Source organism: Amblyomma mixtum, chromosome 4, assembly GCF_055824585.1.
Source record: "Amblyomma mixtum isolate Tamu chromosome 4, ASM5582458v1, whole genome shotgun sequence".
Taxonomy (NCBI): Eukaryota; Metazoa; Arthropoda; class Arachnida; order Ixodida; family Ixodidae; genus Amblyomma; species Amblyomma mixtum.
The window spans coordinates 4,670,663-4,692,293 of NC_143015.1; the positions used below are offsets into that span (position 1 = coordinate 4,670,663).

General features: G+C 44.4%; 1 protein-coding gene across 1 annotated transcript in view; it reads left to right on the plus strand.

Annotated features, from left to right (window-relative positions):
* Positions 1-656: 656 nt before the first annotated feature.
* Positions 657-21,631, plus strand: part of LOC149345523 (uncharacterized) — a 61,881-nt gene continuing 40,906 nt past the window's right edge. The window contains exons 1-3 of the mRNA XM_089541150.1: positions 657-978; positions 1,048-1,746; positions 1,821-1,934. Of these exons, the coding sequence (XP_089397276.1) occupies positions 733-978; positions 1,048-1,746; positions 1,821-1,934 (1,059 nt within the window). The 5' untranslated portion in view covers positions 657-732. The remainder of the gene's footprint in view (positions 979-1,047; positions 1,747-1,820; positions 1,935-21,631) is intronic.

The following is a 21,631-nucleotide window of genomic DNA, read 5'->3' on the forward strand; positions in this document are numbered from 1 at the left end:
GGCTTACCTAATCAAGAAAGACTCGGATTCCTGTGTGGCATCACCATCTGTGGCCTTGCTTGACAGGGAGATAACCTTTTTGGCCAGTTTTCTTAAGGCGAGCAGGCGATATGGGTCTTTGGCGTGATATCAGCCTGACCGTTAAGGTTGTCGTGATTTTGTTTGTGCGCAGTTTTTTGGAAGTGTAATTGACGGTTGCATCACGGTGCACGCGAAGGGATAGCGTGCGATTGTGTTTCGGGTTGATTTTCGCGATTGTTGTCTTTTTTTCTGCTTGTCTCACTGTGGGTAGAAGATACGTATATAGGCCTCTTCATGTGAATAATAATTCAGTTGATAGTCTGCGCCCGTGTCGTGCCTTCTCGTTCTGTGTCTTCGTTTTTTGCGCAGTTTTCAGTATGAATTCCTACGAACTAGCCCAGTTTACCGTTCTTATAATAATAGATCCTGAGGCTATTGCATCGCATTTCAACCGCCACTTCAGCAGTGTCTTTTCCATCTCTAAACCCTTTGTAAACACACCTTGTGATACTACTGACACTAACATTGTTTCATATGAGGGCATTGTTAATATGATGTTAAGGTTCAAAGTAAAATCATACCCAGGACCAGATGGTATTCCAAAAGAAGACGAAGAGCGCTGCGAACGGCAGCTTATCTTGATCGAGCTCCTGCTTTTTCAAAATAATTTGTGCTTCTGTGGCCTTCAAGGCAACCTCGCCGTCCCAGGCGATGGCGGATGACCCGCCGCCTCTGCTGCCTTCTGTGGTTAGCAGTGTGAACCGCACAGATCAACCTGGATGCAGTATGGATCTCCCCTCGGAGCTCCCGGGGTCGTCTAGCTTCTCAGACTCGGATGACATGGAGTTCGACGGTGGCTACACCGAGATTGTGAGTCGGCGCCTGAAGAGGAAGCTTTCCAAAACCCCGACTGAGTGTGGGCCCAGTGTGCGTACGAAGCGGGCTAACAAGTCCATTGTGACCACGAAGATGCCTAACCAACACAGTGTGAGCAAGAAGACTGCTAACGAGGCCAATGTAAGTGAGCAATCTCTCACTTACACAATTTCATACATGCCTGTTGAGGATTTAGAGAATCTCAACTCCATCAACAGGCAGACTTTGACTCTTCTCCTTGAACGACTGGTTCCGGGCCAAGTCAAAGAAGTGCGTATTAATGCAAGAAGGAATATCCTCTCTGTTGATGTCTCTAGCCAGGCCACCCTGGAGAAGTTGAAGACCGTGTCTGTCCTTGGCAACATACGAGTCCGCTCGTTCTTCGCTCATGGACTTAACACTACTGCTGGTGTGATTTCTGACGTGGACATAGAGATCAAGGATATGGACTTGGTGCAACTGCTATCAAGTTCTGTTCGCATAACTGACATCCACCGTTTCGGCCAATCACGGTGTGTCAAACTAGTGTTTGAGGGTACTACTTTACCATCCCATGTGAAAGTGGGTTTTGTGAGGCACCCAGTGCGTCCTTATGTGCCCCGACCGGTGCAGTGCCGAAAATGCCAGAAGATTGGACATGTAAGTGCTGCGTGTACGAGCACTAAAGCATGTCCCCGTTGTGGTGGCGTGCACGAGGGACCTACATGTGCGATTGAGCCTCCAGTTTGTGCCAACTGCAAAGGTCCTCATGAGGCGACGTCTAGGGAATGTCCGAAGGTGAAAACAGAGATGAAGATCTTGAAGAAAATGGTGAGAGACCATTCTACTCACCGAGAAGCAGCAATCGCGGTACGTCGCTCCAGGAGGAGGACACGAAACCGGCAGAAGAAATTGAGTCAGTAAATGATGTGTCAATACACCAGGAGGACCGAGACCACTCTGCCGCGCAGAAGCCACCGCCTCCAGCTCCGCAAGAGCCAAGACTGTCAACCACCCAGGAGGACTCCGCAGAGTGGCCACCTCTACCATCGCGTGCTGTAAGCTCTGTGACACGTCCGCCTGTACGTCCGCCGGATGTGTCTACAACAGATGATCAAATCAGGGCGATGCTGAAACAGCTGATAGGCACCTTACGGCTGATAATTGCTGGAGTGGACACGCCAATTGCTAAGGCTGCTGTCCAAATTTTAGACGCTATTGAACCGGTGCTTGCCACCCTTTAATAGCAGTCAAAAATTATGGCTCTACCGTCGTCAGCACCCTCACTACAGGAGAGAATCTCTCGATCGGCAGTATTACAATGGAATGCTCGAGGTCTGCGAGGCCGCCTAGCAGATTTCAGGCAGAGGATTTTCAAGTACCGATTTCCAGTGCTTGTAATATGTGAGCCTAATATCACATCTCCTTTTCGACTGTCTGGTTATGAAAGTTTCCTCTCTGAAGCGGCTGGGCATTTGAGCAAGGTACTACTATGCGTCCGTCGTGACCTCACTTACATTCGGCATCAAATTCCTGGGGGCAGTAGCAACGAGTATGTAGCAATCACTGTGACTCTGAATGGGCGCACAATCTCTATTATAGGTGGCTACATACCACCAAGGGGTCGATTTGATGCCCTACGACTACAATCGCTACTCGACAGCGTTTCAGAGCCACATATAATAGTAGGAGATTTCAATGCGCATCACCACGGCTGGGGAAGCGCCATTACGAACGTTCGAGGACGGGATATCGCCACGTTCATGGACAATGCAGGTCTTGTTTTGCTCAATGATGGCGCGCCGACATTTCTACGAGGGACTACCTACAGCAGCTGCCTGGACCTTGCATTTGTATCCAGGCGCCTCTCATCGTTCGCAACGTGGTGTGCTGATATTGAAACTTATGGAAGTGACCACATACCAACGTATGTGCAGCTACGGTGGTTTCACCGTCTTCCCAATGCCAAAATACGTTGCACCGACTGGAGTGCTTTCCGCATTGCTCTAGAAGAAACCTGTGGTAACCTCGCTGATCCAACAGACGTGGAACAGCGTATTATTTCGGCCATGCAAGATACAACGCGCAACATCTCAGCGCCCAATTCCACAGCTCCAGTGGATGTGATCTACGCGCAGCTTCGGGCGATTCGTCGGCGCGCAGAAAGAAAATACCGGAGGACAAAGGATGTCTCGGATCTCCGGGCCTCTCGACGTGCCCAGAAGCAAATACAGCGCTATTTGGAGAACCTAGGCAAACAACGGTGGCGGTCATTTTGCAGCGGATTGGATCCCCGCAAACCACTCTCCAAAATCTGGCACGTCGTTCGAGCACTGCCGACATTTCCCCAGCAGAAACACCCTTTCCGTGCATTGGCACTTTATGAAAGACGGCAAGAACTAGAGGTGGCAGAGGATTTCTGTTCGAGAATTGCCGGAAGCGCTTCTTCACCTCGGCAGCATCGATGTGCTCCCCCCACGATGGACGATCGACTGGACATCCCCTTCACAATTCAAGAACTGAAAGCGGCTCTTTCTGCTTGTACACATCCTTCGTCCCCAGGACCTGATGGAATAACATACAATGCGCTTCGTCATCTAGGCCCACAGGTAATGGAAGCCCTCTTAACATTGTTCAACCACTCTTGGGCCTCTGCCACTGTTCCACAGCAGTGGAAAAGAAGCCGCATTGTGGCCTTGCTCAAACCAGGGAAATCGCCACTCGACTTAGCATCCTACAGACCAGTAGCTCTGGCAAGTTGTATTGGCAAGACGATGGAGCGTATGGTGCTAACCCGTCTAGAATGGTTCCTTGAAAAACGTGAACTGTACCCTTCCACAATGACGGGTTTCCGCAAAGGCAGGTCTGCCATCGACAGTGTAATTGATCTCGTGTCAACGGTAGAACATGAAAAACGCCGTCACAGGTTGACTGCTGCTCTTTTCCTCGACATCAAGGGCGCATTCGATAATGTTCAGCATGATGCAGTACTAAATGCACTCGATGAATGTGGCATAGGCGGACGTCTACACAATTGGATTGCAAGCTATTTGACAAACCGGACAGTCTACATGGAGACTCTTGAAGGAGACACAGCAGATCATCATGTTGCTTGTGGTGCTCCTCAGGGAGGAGTGCTTAGTCCAACGTTGTTCAATCTCGTGCTCATTGGCCTTTTCAAACAACTGCCGAAGACTGTTTCGATATCCGCCTACGCAGACGATATTTGCATATGGACATCAAGTGTCACGCGTCCCCAAGTGCAAGCAAGATTGCAGCGTTCGGTTTCCATTACGTCTGCGTACTTGCGCCGTCAGGGGCTTGAACTTTCGCCAACTAAAAGCGTAGCATTGGCTTTCACACGCAAGTTAATGGCGTGGTATCCGGTCACAATCGACGGGCAAATTGTTCCATACGTAACACATCACAAATTCTTAGGTGTTACGATAGACCGTGACCTGTCCTGGACGAAGCACATTTCTGTGCTCAAGAAAAAGCTCGACAGCTTTGCAAGCATTGTGCGGTGTATGGCAGGAAAATGTTGGGGTCCCTCTGAGCGATCTTTACTACATGTGTACCAGGCGCTGGTAGTCGGTCTTCTCAGATACAGTGCACCTGTTCTCTCGGGAGTCAGACTATCAGGCCTGCATGTGCTTGAAAGCGCGCAGGCTCGTGCTTTAAGAGTATGCTTGGGTTTGCCATGTAAAACTTCTACATGGGGCACATTTTATGAGGCCCGAGCCTGCCCAGCACGAATTTATTTTCAACAGGAGCCACTTCGTGTGCATTTGCGGCATCTGACCAGGCATCGTCATCACCCCCTGACCAACATTAGTGCGGCGCGTCCAGATGCAGCTTTTTCCAGAGCCCTTAGGATGCAGCGCAATGCGGTGCCTTCGAACTACGCGCCACACCAGATTGCGGAGGTGCCACTTTGGGCAGTACCAAAACCATCTATACGGACAACAATCCCAGGGATAACAAAGAAGACGCACATTCCAACAGTCGGACTGAAACAGCTGGCGCTGTCATACATTACATCTATGTATACTAACACCCAGCATGTTTTCGTGGACGGATCCGTGACGACCACTTCTTCAGCTGCAGCGGTGTTAGTGCCAGGAAATGCCTCATGTCACCGTTTCAGGCTCATGCACAAAACGTCCTCTACGGCAACCGAATTGGCAGCCATACGAGAAGCCGTCCTTTATATTGGTCACCAGCCAGCGCAGCAATGGACTATATTCTGCGACTCGAGATCGGCATTGCAGGTCGTACAAACTTATCTAAAACCAAGGGCATGCGAGCAGCTGGTTCAACAAATTGTGGTTTTGTTAGCCGAAGCTTTCCACCGCGGCCATATCATAAAGTTTCAATGGATACCGAGCCATTGCGGCATAGCGGGAAACGAGCGTGCTGACGCCGAGGCTCGGATGGCACATAGTGATGGTGCTTTCATTGAGATAGCCTTTTCTAGATCAGACATTGGAGCCTTGTTGGCGCATTTAATGCAAGCGGCAATGCAGTCGCACTGGCATGATTCGAGTCATCAACAGGACCGCGTCTGTAAGCTTGACGCTGGCTCACGATTACATTTGCCATCTATGGTGGTGCGACGTCATGGGACTTTACTCCACCGGCTACGGCTTGGCGTTGCCTACACCAAACACTATCTTCACAAGATCGGCATCGAAAGTGACCCAAATTGCGCACAGTGCCACACTCCAGAGACTATTGGACACCTTCTTTGCGAGTGCCCGAACTATACTGCTGAAAGAACAACATTGGAGGCGACCGTGAAACGACTGGACTCTCTCCCTCTCTCTGAGGAAACTCTTCTGGGCGCCAGGACGAGACGTTCTGATTGGTGCCGTGTGACAAAGGCCCTGCTCAACTTTTTGTGTGAAACAGGCCTGGATACTCGTCTGTGACCGCCTGTGCACAACCTACATGGTTAATGACATGTGTCGGTGTTTGTATTGCTGACACCAGTTTTATGAGTTTTATGTGCGTCTACTCACCGCGATGCGAGTGCCAGCCAGTGTGGTGTGTGTGTGTGTAGACATCACCCGAGAAACTCATTGTATTATGCCATCATCAGCCTTCATTCGCACTTTCCTTTTCCTCCTCTTCCCTCTCCCCTGTGTGGAGTAGCAGGCCAGGGCTATGTTACCACCGGCCGACCTCTCCACCTTTCCCTCATTAAAATTCCTTTCTCTCTCTCTCCGGCGCTATGCAGAGCAATTAGCAAGGTACATTGTATTAATCTTCCAGCTTTCAATCAGACCTTCCTCTCTTCCAGATGACTGGAAGATAGCGCGCGTAGTGCCTGTGTTTAAAAAAGGCAACCCGCTCTCAATATCTGATTACCGCCCTATTTGCTTGATATCATCGACCTTTAAATGCTTGAACACATAGTGAATACTCACATCTCTGTCTTCCTAAATAACGACAATATTCTATCTCCATTCCAGCATGGCTTCAGAAAGGGGTATTTAACCACAACAGAGTTAACAACAGTTGTTCATTTTTTCGCTTCTGTCCTCGACAGAGGTGGACAAACAGATACTATATTTTTGGACTTCAGCAAAGCTTTTGGTCGTATTCCGCATGATAAACTTATTTTCAAATTAAAGGAACTTGGACTTCCCAGTTTCCTCATTGCCTATATCTCTGCCTACTTAACAACCCGTTCTCAGTATGTACACATAAATGGTTCAGACTCTGGCTGTCTTCCAGTCTCTTCTGGTGTTCCGCAAGGTAGTGTTCTCGAGCCACACGTCTTCCTGATATTTTGCAATGATATAGTTAATGTGATCCACGATCCCGTGAAAATTTGTCTCTTCGCCGATGACTGCGTTATCTTTAATGAAATTCTGGTACCCGAAGAGCAGCACGCACTTAATGTAGATCTAATTAACATACTAGAATGGTGCCAGGAGTGGGGCATGCTGCTAAACTCAGAAAAATCAGTCTTGCTTCGCATAACTAGAAAACAATACCCGCTTCAGTACACTTACTCTGTCCAGGACCACAGTTTAACCGAAGTGAAGGAATATAAATATCTCGGCATTACACTAAATAACCGCCTCAGCTGGAACACACATATTCTTAACATCTCCTCTTCAGCCTTTCGCAAACTATGCCTGCTCAGACACAAGCTTAAGGATGCTCCCGCTCATGTTAAACTTCTCGCGTACACAACTCTTATAAGGCCTAGGCTTGAATATGCTTGCCCAGTGTGGGACCCCCATACGATGTGCAATATTAATGTTCTTTAAAAAATTCATAGACGGGCAGTGCGTTTTATTTATTCCAAAGACGGTCGCACCAATTCGGTATCTCAATTAATGGCAGAAAATGGTATTGTCACTCTCCAAGCAAGATGAAAATTCCTCCGTCTTAAATTTTTATTTCTCTTACTTAATCACAAACTCGCACTTGATCCTAGCCCTTAAGTTTGCCCTCTTACCACTAGGCAGACACGCCACTCTCATGCCCTCTCTTCAACGCCACACTTTGCAAGGACTAACTTATACAAATTCTCCTTTTTCCCTAATACAATTGCGGATTGGAATAGTTTGCCTGCTTCTTCCCTCTTAGCTTTAGATATGCTGGAATCGAGTATGTAATGGCTGTGAAATTTTGCCTCCTGTTAGTTCTTTGGTGTCGGTTTAGATTGTGTCACTTTTTTTTGTGCTTATATTTTATGTGCAGTAATACCGTTTCCACTTGTCTACGCAATGTGTTGATGTGTTTTGTAACTTGTGCTGTCATGCTTTTTTTGAATTTTATATAAATTTATACCACTCCTACTTGGGCGCTGAGCCTGCAGTATGTTCAAAACAAATAAAAATAAATAAGATAGTGTTAGTGCTCTCCGAAGCTCTAGGTACGCTCGAGGTCACAAGGTATTGCGTATACAGGGTGGCTAGTTTGTCTAGCACAATCTCTCCTCGATCCTTGAAGAAATCTGCTGTCACTGTCACTGAGAGTGAAATTGAAGGTGTGCACAGACTTCCTCACAGGAAAAATGAGGACAAAACGCCTCCTGTGCTGATCCGCTTTGTCAGCCGGAAAACAAAAGATCAATGGCTAGCAAAAGTAAAGGATCTGAAAGCTAAGCAATCAGACATACGCCTTTTTGACAACCTGACAGCCTTCAACAGGCGACTCTTGTGGCTGGCACGTTCAAAGGCAAAGCAGTGTGACTACCAGTATACCTGGCAGAGAAGTGGCAAAATATTTGTCAGGAACAGAACCGGAGAGAATGCAATCTGCATTGCTTGCGAAGACGACTTGGTAAACATTCGGTAGCCTTAGGTTTTCACGCGCGCTGATCTTCTGTGGGAAAAAAGAAACCTATCATGACCTATTTTGATATTGATTCTTTCAATAAGTACATGCTGAATTCTGGAAAGTCTCTCAACAATTCTCTCAGTTTTTTTCATTTAAACGCACGAAGCCTGCAAAACAAAATAGATGAAATGGTTGTGTTGCTGTCAACTTTGAGGCTAAAGTGGGATGTATTAGTATTTTCTGAAACCTGGTTTAGCAATGATAATGATGCTCCTAACATTGATAATTATAAATGCGTATCTTTGGCGCGACAACAGAAAAGAGGAGGGGGCTTATCAATTTATTTGAGGAATGAAATCGGCTATCACTGTTTACCTGAATGCTGTGAAATGAATGAAGATGTAGAAGCTTTGTCTTTGTGCTGCGGAAAAATTGTTGTTATAGGTATATACAGACCGCCTTCAGGTTCGGTATCTGCGTTTTGCAACTTTGTTGAAAAAACTTTGGAATATGTCTCTCTTAATAATTATGAAGTGGTTTTTCTTGGTGATATAAATGTTGATATTCTGGGTCAAACGTCCGTTACAAGAAATTTGCTAGATTTGTACAACAGCTATGGATTTGTGAACTTAATTTCCTCACCAACAAGAGTTACTGACAACTCTGAATCGCTTATTGATGTGTGGATGTGTGCTTTACAAATATTTGCACTAGTGATGTCCCGGCTGGCGTTTTGACATTAAGCATTAGTGACCATATGCCTATATTCTGTATAGTTCCGAGTCAACCAAAACAACACAGGAGTAAACCGGAATCTTCCACATTTAGAAGAATTGATGAAAACAGCTTATCAGAGTTTCGACGTCTTTGTGCTAGCACAGATTGGAGTAATATTTTAAGACAGGAGGATGCATGCCAATCGTACACAAATTTTATATCTACTATTCAAGAACACTACAATACTGCATTTCCGCAAGCAACGCGCAGAACTCATAGAAAATCAAGAAAGCCGTGGATTTCAAAACAACTATATGACCGCATACAGGAAAAGAACAGACTTTTTTCTCGTTTTGTGAGAACAAAAGACACTGACATTCTCCGTCAATTCAAAACGTTCCGCAATAAGTTAGGCGCTGACATTAAAAAAGCAAGAAGTGATCATTACGCGAGAAAGTTCTCCATGGCTGATGGCTCGAAGGGAACATGGAATACACTTAACGATCTTCTAGGTAAAAACAGAACCAACGCACCCGTCTCACTCCACATTCATGGCGCGAACTATGATGGCGCTGACCTAGCAAATGAATTTAATGGGCATTTCTTATCTGTTTTTCCGCCAAAATCAACTGATGGTCCACATCAAGATGCCTCAGTCTATATAACCAGTAAACAAAATAATTCCATGTTTTTGTTACCATGCACTGACTCAGAAAAAATCTCTGCCTCTCCCGTAACCGAGAGTAGAGTAAGCATGAAATGTTTACGGGCCTAATGTCATCTCGGTGGACACCCGAACCGCACCGTACAGGAAGGGAGGAACGCCACCACCCGTTCAGCGCGATGCCTTGCCATTTGGTTTTTTGAGGAAAGGAAATGGCGCAGTAAATCTCTGCCATCTCGGTGGACACCCGAACCGCACCGTAAAGCAAGGGAGGAACGCCACCACCCGTTCGGCGCGATGCCTTGCCCTTTGAACGCAGCGCTTCTCCCCCGGGCCCCTGTGCACCTGCGCAGCTTTGCTTCGATGCGCGAAGCCCCTAAGAGATCACGTACGACAACGAAGTGTACGTGGCATTTATGTGCTTTTTGCAGGCGTTATTAGAAATCGGAAATTATAATTCCGTGCATTATCAAACGCACAGCGCGACTGATATCTTGATAAACATTCAGAAGGCACTGGCAGCAGTTATTTTTTGTGACTCGTTTGGAGACCAACCGTTGCTTGCATGCCGGTCGCGTAGGAGGGCTTAGAGAGTCTCGTTAAATCTCGTTAAGTCTCGTACGGTGCCCGGATGTTCTCGTTTCAGAGCCCGGATGACTGGAATTCAGTGCCCGGATGACTCGATTTCAGTGCCCGGATGACTCGATTTCAGTGCCCGGATGACTCGATTTCAGTGCCCGGATGACTCGATTTCAGTGCCCGGATGACTCGATTTCAGTGCCCGGATGACTCGATTTCAGTGCCCGGATGAGTGGATTTCAGTGCCCGGATGATGGCTCTCGGTCTCGGCGTGACGTCACCACACTGCCGACAACGGGGGCTAAAAGCATTTCATGCTTAATAATTACCATTATTCACTCCTTACGCAGTAATAGTGCTCCAGGTGTCGATGGCATAGCTCCAGTCCCGATCAAGAAAGTAGCAGATGTCATTGCGATACCATTAGCACATATAGTTAACCTAATGTTCACGACAGGCACATTTCCACTTCAGTTGAAAATAGCTCGTGTCACTGCCATTCACAAAGGGGGTGACATTAATGATTTAAATAATTATCGACCGATCTCCATTCTTTCAGTTTTTTCTAAGATTGCAGAACTTGCAATCAACACACGCCTTTCTCAATATCTCGACAAAAACCATGTCATCTCCAAGCAACAGTACGGATTTCAAAAAAACAAAACAACTGAGGCCGCCTTACTGGAAATCAAAGAAAAGCTAATTGAAAACATAGAAAATAAACTGCTAACAGTTGGCATATTCCTTGATATGAGGAAAGCGTTTGACTCGGTTAACCATAAGATATTGCTTGAAAAAATGCAGTGTTATGGAATACGCGGCGTTCCTTTAACCTTATTTGCTAGCTACCTTGACAACCGATCTCAAACAACTATCATTAACTGTATTTCATCTGGGATCGGTCAGATTGTGTCTGGTGTGCCACAGGGCTCCGTTCTAGGACCAACGTTGTTCTTATTATATATTAATGATATCGTCAACCTTCGTCCAGTAGACAACATTATAATCTTAGCAGACGATACTAACGTATTTTTTTCAGGGCAAGATAGTAATATTTTGCAAGCAGCCTCCAATAGTTGGTTATCCCAATTGTCTGTTTGGTTAAAATCAAATAGGTTAGAACTTAATGTCAGGAAAACAAAGTACATATTGTTTAGAGCCAAAAATAAGGAAGTTCCGAACAATTTCCAAATTCACTTCGAACAAGCTCCTATAACTCGTGTCAGCTCTACAATGTTCCTTGGAGTCATTTTTGAAGAACATCTACTCTGGACAGATCATGTAAACTACGTTTGCACTGAAATGGCTCGCTCTGTTGGTATCCTAAATAAATTTCGCACAATACTGCCTCGAAAATTCAAACTACAAATTTATTTTTCTCTAGTCTTTTCGCATGTACAATATTGTTTGTTGATCTGGGGAACGACTACCTCAACCAATCTTGTGAAAGTACTTACTTTACAAAAAAGAGCTGTACGAGCGATTGATAATTTACATTACAGTGAGAGCACAGGTCCTTCCTTCCTCAACCATAGACTGCTAACCATCACGGCGGCTTACCCAAGAAGCTTGCTGTTTATATCAGAAACCTTATGAAAGGAAACTGGCAGACTTTCGAGAGCACATATTTAATTGCCCAAACAGCATACAGTCTTAGGCACCCTCAATACCATTCATCAAAATCCCGTACAAACTATGGGTTCCAAAAACTAACTCACATAATTCCTCATACATTAAACCCCGATCCATATTTAACAGAATTGTCACTACAAAATATGTCCGAGGTCAGATTTAGGAAAACTGTTCATGAATATTTTTGTTATAGCTAGTTGTGGTGTGTTTCTACCTAATCAGTTTTTGTCTTTGTTATGTTTTGATCTTAGTTTGTTGTGCTTAGCTCTATGCATGCCTGATCTCTGTTTCGTTGTCAATATATCCGCTGCTTTTCTAGTTTCTGTTACTTATGGAAACTTTGTACCATTGCCAAGTGCCACTTTGTTTTGTTTTTTTACATGGGGAGGGCAGGCCTCTGTCACGCGCTACTAGGCGCCTTTAGCTTGCTCTCCCTTGTTTGCAGTCTCTGTATACTGGCCAAACAAAACCAATAAATGAAATGAAATTACCTAATCTTCACCAGATGCTTTCCCCCTTTGCATTGCTCCTAAAGATTTCTTTACTTCCTCCTTCGTTGCAGGTGGGAGGCCCATTGTTTAGATTTGTGTAAAACACATCTTGTTTTTACCTATGCCTAGTTTTCTCTTCACTGCTTTTAAGCGACCTTGTGTACCAACATTCAGCTAAAATGAATTCTGGGCGAAACAACAGGTTGCGGGCTCGCATGTTCTTGCTACCCCATTACATGTGTTCCGTCCGTGAAATACCTTGGCATTTACTTTGACAGTGATTTATCCTGGAACACGCACATGGCACACCTCAGTAAGAAGCTTAGAGGCGTCGCATGCTTGCTCTATGCTCTAAGGGCCTACCTGCCATTTGCCATAAGACGTTTAATTGCACAGTCTTTGGGGTATTCTCTGCTGAGATATGGCATGTGCTGTTTCTTCAACTGTTCTGCAACATGGAAAAATAGGATAAACCGTATTCTCAAGAATATGGCTAAGAGTGTCATCTATTCAATACCCCATAAACAGCAAAGTGTATTCCTTTCTTCAGGTCTGCCTTCCTTTGACATTGTGTTCAAACAAGTCACTGTACTCAGATATTTCTGGAACTCTGAATTTCGGTTCCACAACGTTAAACCAATCCCATTAAGAAAAGTTTCTCGATATATTGTCCCTGCAGTGCGAACTCATTTTGGTATGTCTATGAGGTCATATTATATCCCATGTATATTCAACGAGATGCCTGATAATGTTTTCAACTTGAACACTCGCAGACAGTTACGTGATGCTATTGCCGAGCTTGAACAGCTCTAGTGCATATGTTTTAATGTAGTACACAAAACAATGAATTGATTTGGTAACACAGGTTGTTGCTGCTGCCGGACGGCGCCCTACAAGCCCAATTGAGGCTTTGGCGCGTCCGCGTCTTGTATTGTTTCTTTGGTGTGAATAAAGTATTTATTATTATTATTATTTATTATTATTATGCGCGTTTTCCAAAGGCTGTGAAGTCCAATCAGAAGAATCATATCACATGGTTTTGTGCAGGTTGGGAAACAACAAGGTAGTGCACACTGTAGGAATTTAGTAGAAACTCTTTCTTTAGCGTCCTCTGCAGCACATCCCAAAACAACATCGCATCTTTGCAGTCTATAAAACAATGTTCAATTGTTTCAGGCACATTGCACGAGCGGCAATTTACAGAGGACACAAGAATGACACAAAAGACTTGGACAGGCTAGAACGAGAAGGAATGGTACAAAAGGTTTAAGAGCCCACATAATGGTGCGCATCTATTCGCGTAATGAAGCCATCTGGAGCTGCAAGAATCTGCGTTGACTTAACGAAACTGACCCAGTTTTTGTGCGACGGGAGCGCCACCAGCTGTCAACAGTGGAGCAGGTCATGGGTCAGGAAGCCAATGACCTCTCGAAGCTGGACGCGAATTCTTTACCAATTACGGCTTTCCAAAGAGTGACAAAAGTGCACCTCTTTCATTACGCCATATGGGCGGTACTGCTACTGCAGGTTACCCTCAGGATGACATGCGGACCAGAAATTTTCCAAAGAAAGTTCTCGCAAGTCCTAGAAAGCCTATACGGTGCAATGAACTACATGGACGAAATTTTGGTGTACGGCAAGAACAAAGTGGAACACGACAGCCGCCTTCGTGAAGTGCTGAACCGGCTGCAACAGACAGGCGTGACTCTCAACAAAGAAAAATGTTGTTTGTATCTCAAACAAGTAACGTTCCTGGCTATGATTTTTCACGGCAACGGCGTGCGTCCAGATCCTGGAAAGGTTAGGACCATCAAGGAGTTGGCCGACCTGAAAACGTCGCTGAAGTTCGTTCCTTGTTAGTCATGATGAACCACCTCGCAAGGTTCCTTCCCGACGCTGCGTCCATGTCGGCGCCTCTACGCAGCCTTCTCAGCGAAGGCCGCGATTGACCTTGGGAACCCCAACAAGAGGAAGCCTTTGAGAAGATCAAGACTACTCTCAGCTCGAACAGGTGCCTTGCAAGGTACAACCCCGGGTAACCGACAATCGTGTCGGCGGACGCGTCTTCGCAAGGACTTGGGGCGGTTCTGCTCCAAGATCAGCCCTCAGGCGAAAGACGTCCTGTAGCATATGCCTCTAGATCGCTCACGAAAACTGAACATGGACATTCGCAGATGGCTCTGGACATTGAAGCGCTGCCAGACGAGGGACGAAGAAAAGACAGGACACACAGTGCGCTGAACTAACAACCTTAGTGTAAAGGAAGGCCATCCGCCCGTTTTTACGCATTACCAAAAAAGGCAGTGATTGTAGGGCACATGCGCAACTCAAGTCTAAAGAAGCGATAAAGCCAGAAGAAATGTGGAAGCGCGCAGGTGCATATTGAACCCACACTACACAGAAGCAAAAAAACACGAGAGATTGACCCATACTGATCAGCCAGGTATCAGGCACGCCCCTGAGTGCACAAAAACCATAGAGCGGCAGTGAAGGGGAGAAGGGAAAAGGCACATTACCAACACTTAGTAAAAAAGAATTCTACACGAGCCCGGAGTCTTGTGCGGCTTGGTGATGGCAGAGAAAAGGATAAAAAACAATAAAATGCAAAAGGCAGTGACGCGAAAGACATTAAAATCTTGGAATACCGAGTGAATACGTACATAAGGAGAGTGAAATGGGAGAAGAATTTACAACCTAAGGCATGCGAAGAAAGCCCCGTCTGTTGCGCGCCAGGCAGTTATTCGCAGTGACAAAACGCTCCGGGTGTGCTACTTTCGGACGCCTTAGAGCTGGGCGCCGCCACACTAGCTTATCTGTACAGAGAGGCGCGAGCGTGTGTGCTTCCTTTCTTCTCTCGGGACAGGACACAGCACGCGTGCGGCATTTAAACATTTACCTCTGAGCCTGCGACGACCAAGTGATTGTGCGTGGATGCTCCCCTACGAACAATGGCCCTGCGCGATTCCCTCACTGGCGCAGGGCAACGCATCTGTGCCGGCCTGAAAGTCATCGCGTGGGCCGCAGCCGGCCGCTCCCCCTCCGCCATGCAATTTGCACGCCCGCGCACTCTCAACTACCTTGCGCGGGCAGCACCCCACATTTATTTTTATTTCAATACTCTGTATTTGTACATAGTGTACATTGCCGCCCTACCCCTATCAGAACAGAATAGGTTCGGGCAGCTGTCTAATTCATTGTAACACAGTAATCATAGCGCGGGAACAACGCAGTGAAAGACGAGACGGGACAAGCGCTAACTTTCAACATAGCAGAATTTATTGCAGACCAGGAGCATATATACACTACTGACACAACAGACAGAAAGAAGAAACATGAAGAAACATAACAAAATGCCTCATGCCGTCATGCCATGAAATCGAGCTCCTTCTTCGATATGCCACAGACGGTCTGCTGACGCATTGATCTCCTGCCCGTGCTATCTCACACGCTTCCTTGATTTCTCTAGTCAGTTCTTTATGGTGCCGACACATAATGACTGTCTTTTCGAACAGGGGGTGGCAAGGTGGTACTCCGCCACATTTTTTGCAATTGGCCGCCAACTGGCCGTCTGTGGTGATGTTAGCAACTTTATTGTTGTGCTCTAGGAGGCGCACATTCAAACACCTACCAGTTTGCCCTATGTGCAGCCGACCACATGAAAGTGTAATTTTGTATTCCACCCCCTTCCTGCAAGGCACATCGGCATTTCAAGTCAAGTCAAGACAAGTCAAGTCAGTTTTATTTAGATCATTATGATGTGGGCAGGCTCAGGCAAAAAGCGAACGATTTTCGCTTGAGGGAGCCCGAGCCCCCCTACATGGCGTACAGCAAGGGCAAAAAATTAAAAAAAAAGTACAAAATCCACACACGCTACCTAACAGAATATAATACAGGAATTTCAAAACAATCGATATAAACCCTTGGTACATGCTCATTAATACGCAATACATTGGTGTTAACATAGATGCAAAAGTCATTCGTGTTACACTTTTCACACAAAGGGAATACAGCGGCTTACAAAAAATGATTTCTTAGAGTTTGTGTACTAGATGTTTCAAGAGAAAAACGTTCAAAGATGAATTTGTTTAGTAACCTTGGAACTGCATGACGCATCATCTGTCGACCGTGTTCTGTACGGCAAAAGGGAATGGTCCAACGTTCGTGTTTTCGAAACGAGTATGGCGTTGAGTTTGTTTCGAGGGATGACAATGCTGTCAAGAAGTTGTCACAGTGAGAAATGGATTTTTTATATCTTATGGCTAAGAAAAATTCGTATACCTTATGAACGGGTATGATTTTGAATCTCTTAAACAGTTCTTCGGTATGTGCGAGGTAGTCAACATTTGCTATATGACGTACTGCTTTCTTTTGCAGCATGTACATCTTGTGCAGGTTAGTTTCAGTAGTAGAGCCCCAGACAAGGCAACAGTAGTTAACATACGACATGAATAATGTGTTGTATATTATTAATTTAATCGATACGGGTAGATAGGAGCGAAATTTCGCGAGCATTCCGACGCACTTTGATAAATTGGTTAAAGTGAAGCTAATGTGAGGGTCCCAGCTCATGTTCTTGTTAAAGAAAATTCCTAGCGTGTTTACTGTTTCTACCACCTCTATAATAGAGTTGTCTATTTTTAGCCTAAGATCTGATGTAACGACACTCTGCCGGTAATGAAAAAGTTCCGCTTTTGTTTTTTACTATTTATTATCAAGGAATTTGCTGCGCTCCACGATTTCAACTTTTCTAACACACTGTTTGTGTTTGAAATGAGCAATGGAATGTTATTGCCCCTAAATAAGAGACTGATATCGTCTGCATACAGAAGATATTTTGGAAAGTTACTGATATTTGTTATGTCGTTTATGTATACAATAAACAGTAGCGGTCCTAAAATACTTCCTTGTGGAACTCCAGTGGTTATAGGTTGAAGAGTTGAAACATGCTGATCTATTGTTACACATTGATGTCGATGCTGTAGGTAGGACTTTAGTAGACAAGCTGCAGTGCCACGGATTCCATATTTTTCTAGCTTGTTGAGTAGTATTTGATGGTTTAGGCGATCAAAAGCCTTCGAGAAATCCACAAAAACACCTATGCACATCTCCCTGTTTTGAAGTGCCTCGAGGATTACCTCTTTTTGCATTAGTAAGGCTGTTTCAGTGGACCTGTTTGGGCGGAAACCATGCTGTGACGGATTAATGAGGTTAAGTTTATTGCAGAAGTTCATGAGTCTTTTATGAATTACTCTTTCTAAGCCCTTAGAAAAAAACGGCAGAATAGAAATCGGTCGATAGTTGGACATATCGTTTTTATCGCCACTCTTGAAAAGTACAATTACTCTGGAGATCTGCATTAATTTGGGAAAGCAACCTGTTGATAACGCCAGATTATATATATAAGTCAGTAGGGGGGCGATTACGTTCAGCACATATTTAACTGGAATAATTTGTATGACATCAATGTCGCGTGATTTGCTATTTTTCAACGAGTTGAATATATTACATACCTCGCGTTCATCTGTCGGATCAAAATAAATGCTGCGGCTATTCCTAGGAATTGTGCTGCTCAGAGATTGAGGGTTTTGAGAACCGCTGACAACATCTTTAAAAAATGGGTTAAATTCTTCGGCAAGTTCTGTACCATGTATTCGGCGGCCCTGAAAAACGAGATCTTTGATAACTGGCGACGATTGGGTTCTGTTTAGCAACTTTTTTAGTTTTTTCCATACGTCTGCACTATCTTTACAGGATTCCTGTTGGAACTCATGCTGTAGGAAACGCCGCTTTTCATTTCTCAGGAAGGTATTCAGCTTATTTCTATATTGCTTAAATATTTTTAAATCTAGAAGTGACCTCGTTTTGACAAACTTTTTATATAATCTGGCCTTCTTTTTTATTCGTCTTAAACATTCATGGCTGATCCAGGGCTTTCGGTTGTTATGATGTGGCTTTAAAATAATTTCTCCAAATTGTTCACAGTAAATTCGGTTAATAATGCATATGAATGTTTCATACGCCTCATCTGCAGTGTCACAGTGGATACACCATCCCAGTTTTCATTCACAAGACTAGAGTAGAAATATTCCAAAGTTACAGGGGTGATGTTCTGGACAATTACTGTCGTCGAAGTTTGCGCATGCGTTCTTTTATCTTCACATTCAACAAAAAGGTATATAGGAAAGTGGTCGCTCATGTCGTTACATATAACTCCTGATATTACATTTTCTGCATCAATGTTGGTGATAAAAAGGTCTATCAAAGTTTCTGTGTGCATTGTAACACGTGTTGCAGTTTTAGTAAAGATAGCATGACCATTTGCTTCTACTGTCAAAAGAAAGGTCTCCTGCGCAGAGCAAGATTTTAGCACGTCAATGTTGAAATCACCAGCAAGAAATAATTCCAAATTATTTACATTCACGTAGTTGAATAGCAATTCAATGTGGGAAATGAAATTATTGAATTGACCGTTTGGTGGTCGGTAGATCACGCAGTAGATATAGGTTCTCGATTTCAAGCATAGGCATTCAAAATCCTCAGTCAACAGAGACAGTTCAGGAATGATTTCACATTCTAGATTGTTTTTGCTGAGGATTTCAATCCCCCCACCTTGTTTATTAGGTCTGTTTAGGAAGAAACTATTATATCCATCACGCCTGTAAACCTCTGTATCCGTTGAATACCACGTTTCTGTCAACATTATTACATCGAAGTCAAAAACAAATTCATTAAGAAGGATAGTAAGCTCATCTTTTTTATGCCTTGCTGATCTAATGTTCAGATGAAAGGAACTCAAGCCAATTTTTCTCGATGTATTAAACGTGGTGTGTATGTCGAACGGAGACTCAGCCATATTACAGGCGAGATGCCAAATGTAAACAAGTGAAGACGCTTAAACCATTTTTTCCACGTCCTGAGCATTGCGAAGGTACAGAATCGATGACGACTCTTCCTTCCTGGCAAGAACCCTACCATTGCTTGTCCAGACAAATTTCCACCCTTTTGCTTTCTTTTGTTCAATAGCCATGCCAAGTACTCGCTTTATTGCTGGACAAAGATGCTCGTTGATGAAAAGGGGCGAGCTCGGTGAAAAAACCAGGTCCTCAGTTGACAAGCGCATTTTACGTGCTTTTTGGAGCACAGCGTCTCGCTTGGGACGGCTTTTGAACTGCACAACGATATTCGGTACAGTGTGGGGGTTTTTTGCAGGGACGCGATGACAAATTTCAATGACGCCTTTCGCAATAGGCTCCTTTAAAACCTCCCCTATTTTATCAAGAGCATCAGGAAGGTTTTCATCTTCAGAGAAAGGTATCCCTTTAATCACAAGGTTCCGATTCCTTGAATACTGCTCCGAGAAAGTCACTCGATCCTCGAGCTGTAAAACTTGCGTTTTGAGCGCTTCGCATTCTTCTAATAGCTTTTCATTAGCCGCTTGGAGTTCTTTGTTTACTTTTGCGAGCTCATCACGTTCTTGCTTGCTGTCCTCGAATTCTTTATTGAAAAATTCGAGACTTGATTTTACTTCCCTTAGCTCTTTTCTTAGACCCCGTTCGAGTTTTGGTTGAAATTCGCGCATTTCCTTCCTCAGTTCAGTAGATTCACCCATCTCAAATGCAACAAAACAGTGCACACAAGCAACGGCGTTGGCAGCAGTTTGGGCAGAAAGGACAGAAATGACAATTCACTGTATGGAAAACGTTCTAACCTGCAATGATAGCGGACAAGATTTAGATGGTCTCGTCAGGCTGCCCTTGCTGCCGCCAAGTGATTCCTCGGTGGAAACGCGGCCCTTTTTGTAGCAGGCGCTTCCTTGGTGGACGTGACGTCACCGGCGTATTGTTTATTTATTTTATTTTATTTATTTATGCATACTGCAGCGCAATTTGTATGCGCTATGGCAGGAGTGGGAAAAACACAAAATGCAAGGAAACAAAATACAGTAAAATGAACAAAGTGAGAAATACAAAAAGTTAAAATCACAAATGAAATATCAAACAAGAAAGGAACTGTTAACAACAGGGTAAGAATACACAGCTATTATGCGTCTTCAATGGCAGTTACAAAGTTTTGAAATGGACGAGAACGAATGGACCCAGGTAAAGAATTCCAGGCTTCTATGGAACGGGGAAAAAAACTGAATTTGAAAAAATTAGCATGCGCAAAATACGGTATCAAATTAAGCTCGTGATGACGTCTTGTAGATGATAATGGTGCAAAGTTAATGTAGTGGTTAGCTGAGAGCCTTACTGAGGAATTGACAACACAATGTAAGAATTTTAATGATTCAGTGTGGCGACGGGCAGACAGCGTGGTAAAATTCAATGAGACAAGTGTAGAAGAGGGTGAGAAATCGCGATCATAACGATGACATATAAAACGCACAGCTTTCTTTTTGGACTGCTTCTAAGATGTTAATTTCGAATTGCTTGTACGGGTTCCACACTACAGCTGCGTAATCAAGAACAGGGCGGATTAGAGATTTATACAACAGTAGCTTTGGGTCTTTTGGTGAATTGGGTAGCGTGCGTCGTAGATAACCTAGTTTTTTAGTGCTTTATTACACATGTAATCAATGTGTTTAGACCAAGACATGTTATGCGTGAATATGACACCTAGATATTTGTACTGAGAGACCCTATCCACCACACGGCCATTGAAAGAGTAACTAAAATGGGAAACGGAAGATTTGTTACAGAAAGACATGAGGACGGTTTTGTCGAAATTAATTCTCATTTGCCAGGTTCTACACCAACTACAAAACATAGCAAATGACTCTTGGAGGTGACGATGATCGTTAGGGCCATTAATTACTTCGTATAAAACGCAGTCATCAACGTAAAGACGAATGTTAGAAGAAATATTATGTGGCAAGTCATTTATATATATTAAAAAGAGTAGTGGTCCAAGGACGGAGCCTTGAGGCACTCCTGACGTTACATCAACAGCAGCAGAATGAGAAGAATTATAGGAAACGAACTGGGAACGTGATGAGAGAAAGCTAGAAATCCAATCAACCAAGTGAGGATTGTTTAGTATAGCATTTAGTTTAGCAAGAGGCTTGGAATGTAGAACAGTATCGAATGCTTTCGAGAAGTCTATAAAAATGGCATCAACTTGGTTACCGACATCGAGGTTATGTAATATATCATGAGCAAATTCTGTTAATTGTGTTACCGTACTAAATCCGCGCCTAAACCCATGCTGAAAGTTAGACAGCAAATTATTGGATTCAAGAAAAGCATGATGTGTTTATGAATGACGTGTTCCAACATTTTGCATGACTGTGATGTCAATGAAATCGGTCTGTAGTTCGACAAGCACTGTCTATCACCAGATTTGAAAAGGGGGAGCACTTTGGCTAATTTCCAAG